General features: G+C 43.7%; 1 protein-coding gene across 1 annotated transcript; it reads left to right on the top strand.

The window, feature by feature from the left end:
- Window positions 1-819: 819 nt before the first annotated feature.
- On the top strand, window positions 820-3,617 carry croc (forkhead box protein crocodile). The gene has a single exon (XM_030383531.2). It carries the CDS (start codon window positions 1,247-1,249, stop codon window positions 2,768-2,770), a length of 1,524 nt encoding a protein of 507 aa, XP_030239391.1. The 5' UTR covers window positions 820-1,246; the 3' UTR covers window positions 2,771-3,617.
- Window positions 3,618-16,062: the final 12,445 nt, after the last annotated feature.

Consider the following 16,062-nt stretch of genomic DNA (forward strand, 5'->3'; position numbering starts at 1 on the left):
ATATGAACCAAATCTTGACTATAAAAATGGGAAAATGTAAAGAAATTAATGCGTAAACCAAAACCACATAAAAGTCGCCGTTGGAGCAGCCAAAAGCCACCCACAACTTTTTTTTGGGGCCCCGCAACCAGGTGCTACGACAAATATTGCTCTTTCTTTCTTGCCTACGCCAGTCGTCGGAGGAGGTGCGAGCGAGAGCGCTGCATGCGGCTAGGCCGCATTTTAAGCATTAGTTTGAACAACATAAATAGAGGCAACGAGGCAGGCTTTCAGGCTGAGGCTCAGGCTCAGGTTGAGGCTCTGGCATATGGTATAGTGACTGGTGAAGCAACTATTTCCAGTTCCACTTCGAGGTCCACTTCCCACACCCGAGAATCCGAGAGCCAAGCTATACAGAAAAAGTGCCACTTTACAGGGGCGTACGTACAGAATCATGAATGGCGGCCACCTCGTGAGTATACATGTGTGTGTGTGTGTGTGTGCGAAAGAGAGTATCTCAGTGCGTGTGCGTGTGTGTGTGTGAGTGTTTGTGCACACACATAGCTGTAGGTTTTCACTTAGTGACTGCTGCTGCGAATAGAACGTGCTGCCGTCGGTGGTTGGTCACCAATACAAACGTAGCTACGCTCACCGAGGGATACACACACACACACACACACACACACACGCGTGCACCCATACACGAGCGAGCACTGTGAGCGTTGGCGTTACTGTCTCAGTCGCAGTCGCTGCCGCTGCCACTGCCGCTGCCGCTGCCGCAGTCGCTGCCACTGCCGAGATTCGCCGCGTCGCATTGACTCGAGCTATATGTTATTTCAGTTACACAGATTCAGTATCAGACGTGTTACTATCCCGAACGGTTCTTCGCCGCTGCGTTGTGCCTGCACGTCCGATGCGATTGCTTGAGACAGATACAGATACAGATACAGACACACACATACACACGCGCATTGGCACTGCTACAACTTGTTTAAGCAAATATTATTAGAACAAATAATAAGCGCGCCGCAGCAGCAGCCGCAGCAAAAAATAAATAAAATAAAATAAAAAAAACCTGTGAAGTGAGCCAAACAAAATACAAACACAAAAGAGAAACAAGAAAAGAAAAGTAAAGCAACGAAGCAAAACTAAAAAAAGCTGCTTCAAGTTCTTGTGCCGGACAATTTGGAGTGGCGGCTCAGTCCGCAAAACCTAATATACAGTTAGTTATCCAGCGTGGACTACAACTACACATACAAATCCATATATGATGCATACGCTGTTCAGTGATCAGAACTCGTTCTCCCGCCACTATGCCCAAACGGCCGCCGGCTATACGTCCGCCTCGGCGGTGGCAGCCGCCAGCAGCGCCTCGGCGGCGGCAGCGGCCCATTATGCGTACGATCAGTACTCGCGGTATCCGTACTCGGCCAGCGCCTACGGGCTGGGCGCACCGCATCAGAACAAGGAGATTGTGAAGCCGCCGTACTCGTATATAGCGCTCATCGCCATGGCCATACAGAATGCCTCCGACAAGAAGGTGACGCTCAATGGCATCTATCAGTATATCATGGAGCGGTTCCCCTACTATCGGGACAACAAGCAGGGCTGGCAGAACTCCATACGCCACAATCTCAGCCTGAACGAGTGCTTCGTGAAGGTGGCACGCGACGATAAGAAGCCGGGCAAGGGCTCGTATTGGACGCTGGACCCGGACTCGTACAACATGTTCGACAATGGCTCGTTTCTGCGACGGCGCCGTCGCTTCAAGAAGAAGGACGTGATGCGGGAGAAGGAGGAGGCGATCAAGCGTCAGGCCATGATGAACGAAAAGCTGGCCGAGATGAAGCCCCTGAAGCTGATGACCAATGGCATACTGGAGGCCAAGCATATGGCCGCCCATGCGGCCCACTTCAAGAAGGAGCCGCTCATGGACCTGGGCTGCCTCAGCGGCAAGGATGTCTCGCACGCAGCGATGCTCAACTCCTGCCACGACAGCCTGGCGCAGATGAACCACTTGACGGGCGGCGTGGAGCATGCCGGCTTCACCGTCGACTCCCTGATGAATGTCTACAATCCGCGCATCCATCACAGCGCCTATCCGTATCACTTGAACGATGACAATCTGACGGTGGCCAGCAGTCAGATGCATCATGCCCATCACGCCGCGGCTGCGCACCACGCCCAGCAGCTGCGACATGTGGCCCACGTGTCGCATCCCCTGACGCCGGGCAACGGCAATGGAATACAGTCGTCGGGCGCTTCACCCACCACGATCTCAACGCCGCATGGACCGGCGCATGGTGGCTGGTATACGCCGGAGACGCCGCCCTCGGAGCCCATTACCAATGGGGCTGGCCAGAGTGGCACGCCCACACATCCCAGCAACGGCAACCCGAATCACAGCAGCAGCAGCAACAACAACAACAACAACAACAGCAGCAGCATACACAACAACAACAATCCGGCTATCTCCGCCTCGGTGCTGACCAGCAGTCCCAGCTCAGCGTTGGGCTTCCGCGACATGATCTTCGAGCAGAATCAATCCTGCCAGCTGGACACGGGCAGCCCGACGGGCAGCATACAGTCGGCCAGTCCGCCGGCCTCGGCCAGCGTTGCGGCCGCCTCGGCCGCCGCCGCAGCAGCCGTGATAAACAGTCATCATCATCATCATCATCACGTGTCGCACCTGAGCGGGAATCTGGGCAATCTGGGCCAGCTGAGCAACCTCAGCCACTATCGGCCGCATGTGGGTCACTATCAGGAGTATGGCATCAAGTACGGTGTCTAAGAAGGGGGCGTATCCTATCTAAGTGGGGCGTGGCCGCTGTGCTCTCTTGTATATTCCTGTAAATATATTCCCAAGCACGACTCACAGCAGCAACTGCAGCAGAAAGTATCTCAATGTCAATGAATTTATTATTATTATTATTATTGTTTTTTTCGATTTTCTATTCTTTTCGAATTGTTTTTTATTTGTGTTTGCTGCCCACACACACACACACACACACACATCAAATTTGTTGGCAAATTGCGTATACGATGTGTGGGCCTAGCGAACGCTCGTCGAACGTCTTTAGTTGTTAGTTTTATACAATCGAATAGCATTAAACTCTACAATTAATAACTACAATTAACTATCTATTAATAATTGTTATCACTTTAGGGCGTAGTTATGTCTGGTATGCAATTTGTGATGAGTTTTTGCAATGCGATCTATTTTCATTTACCCAGTAGCAACTAATTCTAATGCAAATCCAAAATGATCATGAAATCGAATAATGCAAATTCAATGGAAAGCAAACTATTTCAAGCAACAACAACAGCAACATATTATGATAGTGAATCGCTTAGTAATATTACTACAATTAACTAGCCTAGCCTATTTAAGCAATAATAAATTATGAATAATTATAAAACGAAAACCTATTATCAAATTAGCGTCTAGAACAAAACCCTGTATTAAACAACAAACAGTAAAAAATAGAAAAAAAAATATGTTAAAATATCAAAAATGATTGCGAGTTTTATTTCCATCTACACCGGAATCAAAGTTGCACGCCCACATGGCGGCGGTGCAGAAAACAGACTTTTCAGATGAAATCGATAGCATACGCAAATTCCGATGACTGGCCACTGATAAAAGCAATACATAGACATATATATGCATATATATGTATATATGTATATTAAATGGATATTGAATGACCATTCAGCGGGAAAGAGGAAGCCATCGATCAGCTGAATGAATGAGTCACTCGGCTGAGAAATATGACAATGGAATATCGGATGGACTACACTTGGTCATATTGCACGTGCTTCAGCAGTACTCTCCAGACGGTCTAGCTGGCGTATCCAATGTTGGCTAAAAGTCCAATGCGCATCGGATTGCAATATGCGACGATAATAATCCATAGAGGATTTCTGTTATGTCTCATTAAGAGCGTATTTAACATGAAATGCAGATTCACAATGAACTTTAGTTTTATTACGAGTCTCGGAGTACTTGATATACTTATAAATGTCTTATATTCTTTATTCTAGCATTTCATATCATAAAAGTAAATTATAGTTCATATTAGGGTATTCGAAGTTCCTTTGATATGCATTTGCTATGACTTACTATGATAACGATGTTCATAGTATGAGCTGTATATAGAGAGGTTCCTTACAATAGATTCTATAGTAGCCTCACTTTATAGAAACCCATATACATAGCTCCACTTTTAGTAGACAAACATCAGATCGTAAGACCTGTTCTCATAGCTCAAAGAAAATCGTGTATTATTCCAAATTTCCTAAATGCTTAGCTTTCACTAAAACATTTCCATTGGCCAACAATGGGCGCATAAATTGTAAACCTTTAGTTAAAATAACTCTCAAGAAATTCCCCCCGCCAACTAAGCCACGCCTCTAATTGCCAAACAATTGCTGTTAATTGGTAGAAAGTAAAACACAAAAGTGGAATACGACTGCCAAAATGCGTAACGCTAATGATGAGTGCGAAAAAATCGATGTATGGCCGAGGTCCGCTTATTAGCCGAATCGCATCGAAGCGAATCGAAGCGAACCAGTTACCCAATCAATCTGATTAAATGCCAAAAAAACTGAAATAAAAAGCCAGAGAAAAAATGGTGTTGTGTGGCTGCTGTCTGTCAATATTCGCTGATGATGTTGTATAGATTGTTGTCATGGTCTACTCCAGTGTCTGCGCCTCCATTATGCGGCTATCAACGAACGGCGATCCATCGTCACTTGAGAAACCCGCCTGGCGCCACAGCGGCATTGAGATTGCGATGACCACGACTTCGACTTCGTCTTCGTCTTCGACTTGGACTTCGATTGCGACGACGACAACGATATTGATGTGGGCTAAACTATGCTCAGGTGTCGCTTCAGCTGAAGCACAAACTTGGCTTTGCTTGGCTAAGGGCCATTGGGCCATTGTCTTCAATGGCATACATGTCTTGAGCCGCGCCATGCCATGCCATGCCACGCCGATCTGGGTGGGCACAGCCGGCACACAAATGAGCGCTCAAGTGCGAATGAAAAGTGTGCCAAAGCTAGCGGCTCGGCATTTAGGCCTACAAGCGTGCTCACACTGTGCTACAAAAAAAAACAAGTGGTATGTGGGCTGCGAGACAGATAAAAAAGAAAACTATATGAGTATATGCACCTATGCATGTATTTGTAGGGTATGAGTAATATAAGTATATATATCATGTAAAACAGCTGTTAAAATACCCCTGCTTATTATAAGATAACAGATTCTTAGCTGCTGAACGCCTAGTAAAATGTTGTTTAATATTTATAATTAATTTACTAAAGTATATACTATGATATTATTATCTATTGTGACACAAAAAGCTGGAAAATCTTGAAAATCTCTAGTTTTGAAGTTAATACTAATGATCAGATCTCAGCTATGGAACTGTACTGCAGCAGTTGGTTTTGAAGTCTGAAATAAGCAGCTCCCAGATTTAAGTCTTCATAGCCTTGGTTTAATAGAGCCTTGAAATCAAGCTGCTTTTGGCCAAGAGCCAAGGCTGAAAGACTGAGCATCTTAAGGCAGAGCTTTACTGCAGAAATATATATGAGTCGGCTAAGTTTTTTCTGATACAACTATTTCAACTTCGATTCATAGAAAACATTAGAGTTCTGGGTATAATAAACTCGTTTGGCTCTAGCGCAGTTACATACAATTATGTGTATGTGTATGCGTATGTGTATCAAATACAATATCAAATATGTGTTTAGGCATGATCAGAAGCCAACTGCTCTCTCTCTTTCTCTCCCCCTTACACTTCCACTCGCGCTGGCTATGCAAATTCAGCGCATTCTGTAGAATCGATATACATACATAAACATATGTATATACAATATATATTTTGGTTTTTTGGGCTGCTGCGATTGTAGCGTTGACAAAGCCGCGCCTCGCGACGAGGCTTGAGTCCATTCGGTGTCAAAAGCAACAAAATTAAATGCGAAAACAACAAAACTAAGAGGGAACAAAATAAAAGAAATTGTGTCGAAAATGAAAAATATGCCCACAGCAGTCGTTGCCAGCGCGCAGATTGCGCGGGTGGTCCAAATGGCGGGGGCGGAGTGAGGCTGGCAGAGGACAAGAAAAACAAAGCGTTGGCGACAACACCAAAATGTTGCACTGTTTGCTTAGCGATAAGGACACACACACACGCACACATGAGCAGATGCAGATGCAGGACACAGTTTGCAGGACAACAATGGCATACACACACACACACACACACACACGCGCGCGCATAGTGTGCGTGTAGTTGTAATCAAATCATTGACAGAGCAGCCCAAAAGCGAACCAATCATAAATATTGACAGCTGCTGTCTGCGCTCGTCCTGGAGCCAGGCCCGATTTACATAAATATTATTGCAAGCCTAATTAAATGCAAGTATTAGCTGCTAGCAGCACCTATCGCACCCCGACTGCTGCCCAACTCCCCTATCAGGCAACGGCTGCACTGGAATATCTATGAATTTGTTTGCTTCGCTCGCTGTGCTGCGAGCTCCTTTGTAATTTTTACGTTTTGCCACACCCCTACCTCTCTCTCTCTCTCTCTCTCTCTCTCTCTCTCACTCTCTCTTTATATAGCACATACATACATATATACTTGTACATATTTATTTACCTGCCCAGTTGTGTTGATGACCTGTTATCATTGCGCCGTTATAACAATAAATTCTACTGCCATCGCCTGACGACGATGACAACAGAAGCGTATAATATTGTTGTCCTTGTTGTTCTTGTTGCTGTTACGGTTACGGTTGCTTTTGTTGTTGGTGTTTGTCTTGCGCGGTTTTGCTGTTGTTTTGGCAGCTGTCGTTGCAATTAACCAGGCTATAATAGAGACTCGCCAGCTCTAAAGTAAATTTACATTGCGCAACATGCACATTAATAGACTTTAATTATTGTATTAAATTACATGCAACACTCGATGGCCAAGTGGACTATAATAATATGGACTATAGATGGGCAACAGCTTATTAGAGAAGTTTCAAATGTATCAAGCAATAAAAAATATATATGTATTTATATTCCACTTTAAATTATTGCTTAGAGAGAAGCTCGCCTTTCAGCTTCCTCTATATGATCTCTCTGTAAAAGCTACTCTTAAAATGGATTGATTATATGTAAATATCGTCATATATTTGGCTTCTTTCAACTTTCAAGATCAAAGCTTCAAAAACGTAAGATAATGCCCTAACTTTACTGCGATCGCTGTACAAATAATACTTAATATCGGCTGCAAGAGCGCATAGAGTAAACTTCCGGTTCCCTTTGTCAGCCGTAGAGTCCATAAAGCTATGGCCGAGTTTTAGTGCCAACAACAATAGCAACAGCAGCAGCAACAGCAACAGCAACAACAACTGCATTTTTATGGCATTAAACAAACTTTGAGAGCGAATGTTTTCGAACACTTTTGAAGTTTTATTGAGTTATAAATACGCAAAATGGCTTTGGAGTTGCCTCGCCCCAAGCGAGCCTAAACTCGGCAATTTTCAAATTAAATTTATGATCGATTTATGCCAAAAACAAAACAAACCAACAAAAGAAGAGATGAGGAGAAGAGAAGAGGAGAAAGAAAGGAGAAGAAGTAGCAGGCAAATATGCAAAATGAAAAATCAGCGCCAGGCGTCGACATTTGAGTAAATTAGCCGCTCGCCCAGCTGAGGAGGCTAGGTGGGGAACCGAAGAGATCCGGGAGCAGGCAATTTATTGGCCTAGGCTGACGGACGACGCGACGATGGCAACAACAAATGCAGCGAAAATTATGTGCAGCCAGGCAGGCAGGAAAATTGCAACAACAACAACAACAACATTTGATTGACTGTTGCGCTTGAAATGCTTTGATCTGGGTCTTGGCAGCAAATTGTAAAGGGGAACGAAAGCGAGAGCGAGAGAGAGAGAGAGACAAGATGAACTGCCAGCTAACGCCAGCAGATGGCGCTCAATTGGTGATTAAACGTCGACTCGACATCGACTTGCGTCGCCTCCTCCCGAGTTCGTCGCGTGCAGCGAATGAAGCTATCGGTGCTGCATATTTGATTATTGCCATCTGATGTGCAGTTTATTTTGCTTATCAGCTTTGGGTGCTTTGATGTCACGCACAGTTCACGTTGGCATTGCGATTGGCTCGTCAATGTTTATGCCCGTCAGCCGGCCGGCCCACGAATTTTTGGCCATTTGATGCTGCCGACATCGACGCAGTTGACATAAGCAAATAAATAAGACGGCATTTCGATTTGAATACGGTTTTGAAATTGGATTTGGATTAGCAAATTGGAACTGGAAGCAGAGTCCGCAGAAATAGAAGCTGCAAATTCAGCACTATCAAAGTGCGAGGCCGCCGTCAGGCCCAAGTCAAATAATCACACAGCAGCAGCAGCAGCGGAGTTCCAGCTGAAGATATCGTAAAGCTAAAAGAATAACAGCAACTACAACAACAACAACAACAAATCGTTGCCTGCAAATACTTACTAAACGCATTGTTTATTTTGGAATTTTGTTGCGCGTAAATCACGGAAACGACTTCTTACCAACTCGCTGCCCGGTTTCTTCTGCGCGGCCAGACAAATTGTCGACAATTTCCATGGAAGTGCCATAAATCAAATGCAAGCTTTTCACACACACACACACACGCACACACAGAGATAGAGTTTGTGGAATTGTGTGTTAATTGATTTTTCGATTTACATATTTTGCCGGAAATTCAGAAAACTAAATTTCGATCAATCAAAATTCTTAATAAATTCTTATTAATTTCAGCATGAAAGTGAAACAATCTTATGCTTTAAATGATGCTACAATTTTATATGATAACAATCGAAATCTAAGCAAATATTTTCTATTTGCATTTTCAGCTAGAAGATTTTCATGTGAAATGTTTTTTATTTGTATAGTTAGTATATTGTTTAAACAGATATATTTTAGAATTTCAAGTTGATCCAAATCTTATTAGTAGCACAAGTAGCCTGCCCTTCTCGGCTCTACTCCAGCTATGCTCTGGCATACCTTGCGTATGCGCGATTTCTCTGAATTAACTTGAAGCACCTGCGTATGAATGAATGAAGAGAAAGAAACCATTCAATAAAACAAAAGACAGACGCATTTGGTTTATCGTTTCGTAACACTGGTCATGCTGGGGGGAAGAGGGGGCTCCGCACTGGGGCCAGGCCAGTCGCCAGGCGAATACCTCATGCAGCGCACACGTACCACAATTGGAGCTCTCGTCTATTGTTTAAACAATTAACAATAACATAAATGCATGCATAATTGCAGCGATATCGTGTGTAATTTCAAGCGCTTTCGACGGAAGCCCGCGCCCCACGACACCCGCCAGCGAGTCGTCAACATTTGGAGTCTGCCTTCGTCTGGCTGCTCTGATCGATCCAGCGCCCATTCGCCTTGGCCGTGCGAACAGGTGCAGCGCTTGGCCGCTCTCAAGTGCTTTTTGGCATTGTCAAACTGTGTAGCGCATTTAGTTTTGTGGTAAATGCCTGAAGCAACAACTGGATGAGTTTCCCGGGTCCAGCGAGAGCTGCGCTGGCGCCAAGCTGTTTATCGTCGCCTGCAAACTAAACAAACCACATCCAGGGCAGAGTGAGAGAGTAAGAGAGAGAGAGAGTGGAGGCGGTTGTGCTGAAGCAGGGATGAGTTCACTGCACCGCAGGCGCACTGCAGATTTATCGCCCACGGAGGTGGTAACGCGTCTTCCACGTGGCTATAAAACAGACACCCAAACTGGGCTGCCATAGCGCCAGCTCATGCTGCGCTGCAGTGGTTCGCTGTGGGCAGTGGGCGTGCCTACTTAGTCGATTTATTGATACATTCAATGTCGGGAATGTCGCACCCGGCTGGTGGTCAACAGAGGAACTCAATTAGCCCGAGTCCAGGCGCTGACAGCGAACAGTTTTGCATGTGGTCAGCATCCGTGGCCCATCAGCTGCCACTTGCAGCTCCACTCGCCATCATCAATCTCCGTCCAGCTATCACTTCAGCTGCTGCAGTGCTGGCCCTGTTTACGGAAGCAGCCGCGAAAATAGTTTTCATTGTAAATATAATAATTGAAATTGCAATAGCAACAGCAGCAGGAGCAGCAGGAGCAGCAGCAGAGGCACAATAAACTGCGCCTGAGCGACTCATTTGGAAATGGATTGGCAGATAAATCTATCGGCTGCAGTTTACACATAAACCATATGGCAGCCGGGGTCCAGAGTCGAAGTAGGTGCTAATTTATGGTAACGACAGCATCCAGCGCGTAACAAAAACAGACATTGTATTTTGGCATTTGAATCTGCATCGATCTGCCCTCTCGCTTGGCAACCACCTAATTGGCATTGGAATCGATGGATCGCTGGATCGGTGGATCGCTGGATCGCTGTTCACATTCATCCGCAACGGCACGGTAAATATTTATTGCTTTGTTTAGGTAACCCAGATTATAATATAAAGCCAGCAGCAGGCAGTAAAATCTTCAATTCCCATCTAAATGGTATTGATCGGATCATAGATCATAGCGATCTGGCAACGCTGTCTGTGCGCCAGTCTCTGCCAGTTTGGATTCAGATCGATGGATATTAATTTGTTTGCAAACACATTTCGAGCGTTTTGCCCAATTTGTAGCCGAAAGTATCTGTAAGATACAACACATGCCAAACTCGTGCATCTCTAGCTGTAGCTGTGAATGTGGATGTGGCCTCCTCAATGTCTGCTGCACTCATGCTGAGCGTCGAAAAGTCTACGATTTCCGTTCGTCATATAAATCAAGTGAAAAACCTAAAGCAACAGCATTTCTACATTTTTATTGGTGCTGAGCATCTATTTTCTTCTGCTTCTTCTTCTTCATCGTCTTCATCGTCTTCATCGTCCAACGTGCTATTTATTTGTGCATAATAAGTTGTTGGGCAGGCGCAGGGCTCGAGACGGTGCGGTTGGGGCCAGGTCGAGGGGCCATAGACGCCAGCCTGGGGCGTGGGTGTGGGTGTGTAGCCGCTGGCTGATGCCTGAAAATTTGTTGTCGATATCAAAATACCAAACAAATCGTCAGCTCGTCATTTTTCAGTCAGTTTTTTCTTCAATTTGTTATGGGCGAGAGAATGTGAGCAGCTAACGAGAGACTATACACTGGCTGCTAAAAGTATGACAAGCCTGTGATGTTGGATGGAGTCATGAGCAGGGATGGAGTGGGAGGATGTTAGATATGGATAGATAAATCGATAGATGGATAATATAGATACGTAAATAATATGAAATAGAAAAGCTAAAGTGGGTAGATAGATAGAGAGATAAGTATAGGAATAAATGTCAGCAGATAGGATAATGGATAAATAAATAGCTGAAGCTAAACAACAAGAATAAATAGCTGAAGCTAATAAAGAAGAACATTCATATTATTAATAATAAATACAAATATAATTTGTAAACCAGATATTTACGTGTTTATTCTGGTCTCATTATATATAATTTTATTGTTCTATTTATTCGCTAAAACTCACCTTTTAACTGCTCTTAGATTGTTCAACTTGTATGCCTATAGAATTACTTATTATTCCCTCCCTTTTATTCCCATTCTCTTCATACACTTCCCAACTGTATTATCCTACTGCCGCTGTACACTGACTTCTGCTACGCACTGTACACATGCCAACCTGATGCTTCATATAGACATTGGGGCGCGCATGTTGTTTCTTATTTATGTACATACATATGTATTTTGTTGTTGTTGTTGTTGTTGTTGTTGCTTCTGCTGTTTGAGAAACAATTCATTAATGAATTTTAAAATGCTTCTAATCGATCGTTTGCGCTATAATTAATGTCAGCCAAAAGGCAATTGGAATGTGCGGCGTGAATGTGTTGCTCGGATATGAGAACCTGATTCATGTTTCATTCACGAGTGGCTCAAGTTGGGATTTAAGGCTGTGCACCTGCTGTGCCACTTTGACCGACATTGCCAAAACTGAAGAGAATGGGAAGAGAAAATGGCAAGCATAATCGAAATCGAAATGGATATAGGAAGTGAACTAGCTCTCGGTTTGTGGCGATGCGCGGAATGCGCTAGAATTCTATTCTCTGCCCCACTCGCCACACTGGCATTTGTATTTATTTCGCTCATAGCCTCATGGGATGTGAAACACTTGGTGCCGCGCTGTCTGCACGAGCCGCAGCAATAATAACAAGAACCACAATGACTCGGAACATGGGCGGTGGTGCTGGCGGCGGTGGTGGCGGTGGCGGTGGCAATAATTGTAACAACAACAAACAGCAACACACGCGTCTACTGCATATTTATGCAAGAGCCAACCACCAGATGCAAATGGATATAACTCAAAAACTGGCCTGACCCGAGGAGGCTGTGCGCTGTTTTTCCACGCCTAGCGTGAAAAGTGAAAAGTGTTGAGAAAAATGTATAAAACAAATGGCAAAGTCAAGCCAAGATAGCGAGCGACAAGGCTAACAGAACAGACCAAACTGCAAATGAGCGAAGAGGCGACTCGACTCGACTCAAGAATTGCTGTAATTTTTAACCAGTTTACTGAGCAAATATTTTATCAACATATTTTCAGAGACAACAATCAAATGTTTGTCTTGAAAATATTTAAATATTTACATTGTGAAAACAACTGCAGTCAACGAAGAAGACGATGACGACGACGACGACGTCGAGGAGGAGCAGCAGGGGCAGGAGAAGGAGGAGCAAGATGTGAGCAAGACTTTGACGCTTTAAGAAACTGCGAATAGCTACTATATTTGACTAGCATATACATATGTATGTATGTGTGTGTGTGTGTGTGTGTGCATGTGACTGTGAGTAGAGGCGTGGCTAGGTGAAGGCTGTTGCCTTTTCCAATTGCCTTTAACAATATATATAAACAGTCAATTAACTAAAAAACACGTATCTGTCAGAGGATTGCACTAATTAATTATGCCCAAACACAAGCTGGCAAACACCGACAAGCACAATGATAACAATAGAGATTTATATTGTATTTGAAACTGTGAAAATTATCCGAGCGTAGCAGCTGGAAAATTTGTCGTCAATGGCGCGCGGTTAAGCAAACAAAACGCAGAGCGAAAGACGGACAAAAAAAGCAGCTAAAAAGTAAAGATGCAGCCAAGGCCTTGGAGCCACAAGTTGAGTGCGGGTGTGGGTGTGACACACACACACACACACACACACACGCACACACACACCAGCACATGTAGAAGCGAGTGATTCGAGATTTCGCAGTCAATTTAACAAACGCCCCTGAAATGATTGCAAGGCGCGTGTGAGTGTGCGTGTGTGTGCGTGTGCGTGTGCGTGCACAGACGTCGCGCTGCTGTTGATAAATACCCTAACCCAAAATGGAGCATATTAATTGGTAAACATCAACTTTTTTTCCTCTCCTTTTATTATTATTATTTTTTGTCTGCGACATAGTTTAACAAGGTAGTTGAGCCGCCATAACTTAACCCTGGCTAAGTACAATGAGCAATTTCCTGCTGATGCTGCGGCTGATGCATTGGCTGTGTCTGTGTCTGTGTCTGTGGCTATGGCTGCCTACACACACTCACACACACACACACACTCACACACTGACAATTTTGGTCCTAAATAAACATTTCAACACCAACGAAAACGACGTTGACGACGACGATGGCTTTGACTGTGTGTGATGGCAGCGCAGCCTCCGTCCCGTCGCCTCGGCGTTAAAGCGTTTCGAAAGTGGCGCGCGACGTGGACGAGAGAGTCTGTTAAATTGTCTGGCCAAACATATAGCAGCGTTTAACCGCAGCCAGTCGCTGCTACCCCTGGTTCGCGCACTTCCGCAGCCCGGGCCTCCTCCCATGCCGCGGCAGCCCTTGGCAGCCAAGCGTCGCTCATTCGCCGTCGCAATATGCTAAGTAAACATTGGGCCACGTCATGGCTTATTGAATTGTCACTTATGCCCGAATTTGAGTTTTTGTTGCCATCACTGCGACTCCTGCTGCTACTCGGCTGCTCTCTAGCCGTTTCTCCCTCTGTCCCGAGTCGCTGCTGCCCTCTCTTCCGCTCTTCCGCTCTTCCCCGTTTCCCTGCTTCCACGTTTCACTGTTTGTCACATCATTTCAATGGGCATTCATAATGGCGACTATCTGACGTCTCCTTCTGCCGGCGGCTGCCAGTTGCCAGCAGAGTGCTTCCATTTAATTGGTTTTACTCCCATGGAAATTCAATTTCAGCACTTTGCAACTCGAAAGGCTCAAATGCCTCACATGAGATACCCTAACATAATCAATAATCGATTTATGTTGTTTACACAAAGCGCTGCAGCAGAAGTCGGGGAATTCAGTTTTGAAATGAATTCCATATTGTTTATGTGGCTTAACTTAGTACAGAAGAACTCTCTTCATGCGAATTATTAACGAGGGATCACACAGTGTTCTCTTGAAGATCTTTGGACTGGAGTGTTTTTTAATGAGCTTTAACTATTGATTAGATATGGCGATGATTTATATAATAGATTAAATTTTTTTATCTAGCAAATCTTCAAGTTAATTGTTAATTGAATTTCCATATTCATTTCATTAAATTATATTAATTAAGCTCTGCCTATTACCAAAATCCTCACTATAAATTGTCTAATAATTTACTAGAAATAAAAATCTTATATAAATCAAATTTTTTATCTAGCTCACAAATCAATCGATTCACACATTTGGTTTTTTCTTTCATATTAATTAACATCCACATACATGTGTGTGTGTGTGTGTGTGTGTGCACTGATATAGAAATCAAATTATGCACTGACAATTTAATTGAAATATTGCAAATCTATGCGCCATAAAATGTTAGAACAAATCTTCCACAAAATAACAACAACAACAACAACAGCAACAACAATAACACACAATAGCAACAACAACGGTAATAACAATTGAAATAACAAACAATAAATGGCAATCAAAATTGAAATGTTTCAAGCTTCATTTAAAAAATAAAACAACACAAAAAAAAAAACATATTCTATGCGCATTACATAGATATACATATGGAGCATATGGAGCTATACGAATTGATGCGCCGGATACATTTCAAATAAATAACAACAATGCAGAAAAAACAGCGTGACTGTATTACAATACAATTACAATTAGAATTTTCCATTTTCCATTTTGCATTTTCGTTTTGCATTTTCAATTTCATTTTCATGACTTCCGTTTAATAACAAATAAATCGCATAATCCAAAACATAATATTTTTACAATTAAAATTTCAAATAAATTTTAGCAAAGCAGCAGCAGCAGCAGCAAATCAAAGCAATTACAACAACAACAACAACTCACACACAAACACAGATTCAAATACAATAAAATAAATTAGCACAATCGTCAAAAAAAAACGAAGCTACGTAAATATAAACGATTATTGACACAAACACAAAGCCAATAAATGATTGGGCTGGCAAGTGGGCGGGGCAAGTGGGCGGACGGACGGTAGGTCGATTGAGATCGATTGTGCGTGGCGCGCAAATAAACAGCAAAATTAGCGAAATTATGCAAAACGATAATAAACATAAGTCCGGACTCCGGAGACAGCAGCTAGGCTACGAGACAGCAGCGGCAGCAGCAGCAGCGGCGGCAGCAGGAGACGGACGACCTGCCCAGGTTTATCGGCGGCATGTAATAAATCAAAAAAATCGCAAGCAAAATAAATAAGAGGCGGGCATGAAATAAAAATTAATCAGCAGAAGCAAAAAAAAAAAAAAAAAAAACAAGTAAATAAAATAAAACTAAACTAAATGCCAAGAAAAAGAAGAAGAAAAAGAAATATCAGCCAAGCAGCCATTTTCGATTTTGCATTTTGTGGGTCGTTTGGCAAACTTTTTCATAATCTTCGGCCAAAATAAAGCTTTTGCACCTTTTGCGGCATTACAGCAGCGGCACAGCTATCTCGCTCGCACTCAGCGGCGCGCGCTCGCCAGCGCTCTGTCTCTGTTGCACGCGCTCTCTCAGTCAGGCGCAGTTCACACCTTGGTTAAACCTTAGCAAAAGTATCTATCGTGCATAAATATTTATGTATCTAACTG

The sequence above is a fragment of the Drosophila navojoa genome, chromosome 4 (assembly GCF_054131105.1).
Source record: "Drosophila navojoa isolate 15081-1374.11 chromosome 4, UAZ_NAV_1.0, whole genome shotgun sequence".
NCBI lineage: Eukaryota > Metazoa > Arthropoda > Insecta > Diptera > Drosophilidae > Drosophila > Drosophila navojoa.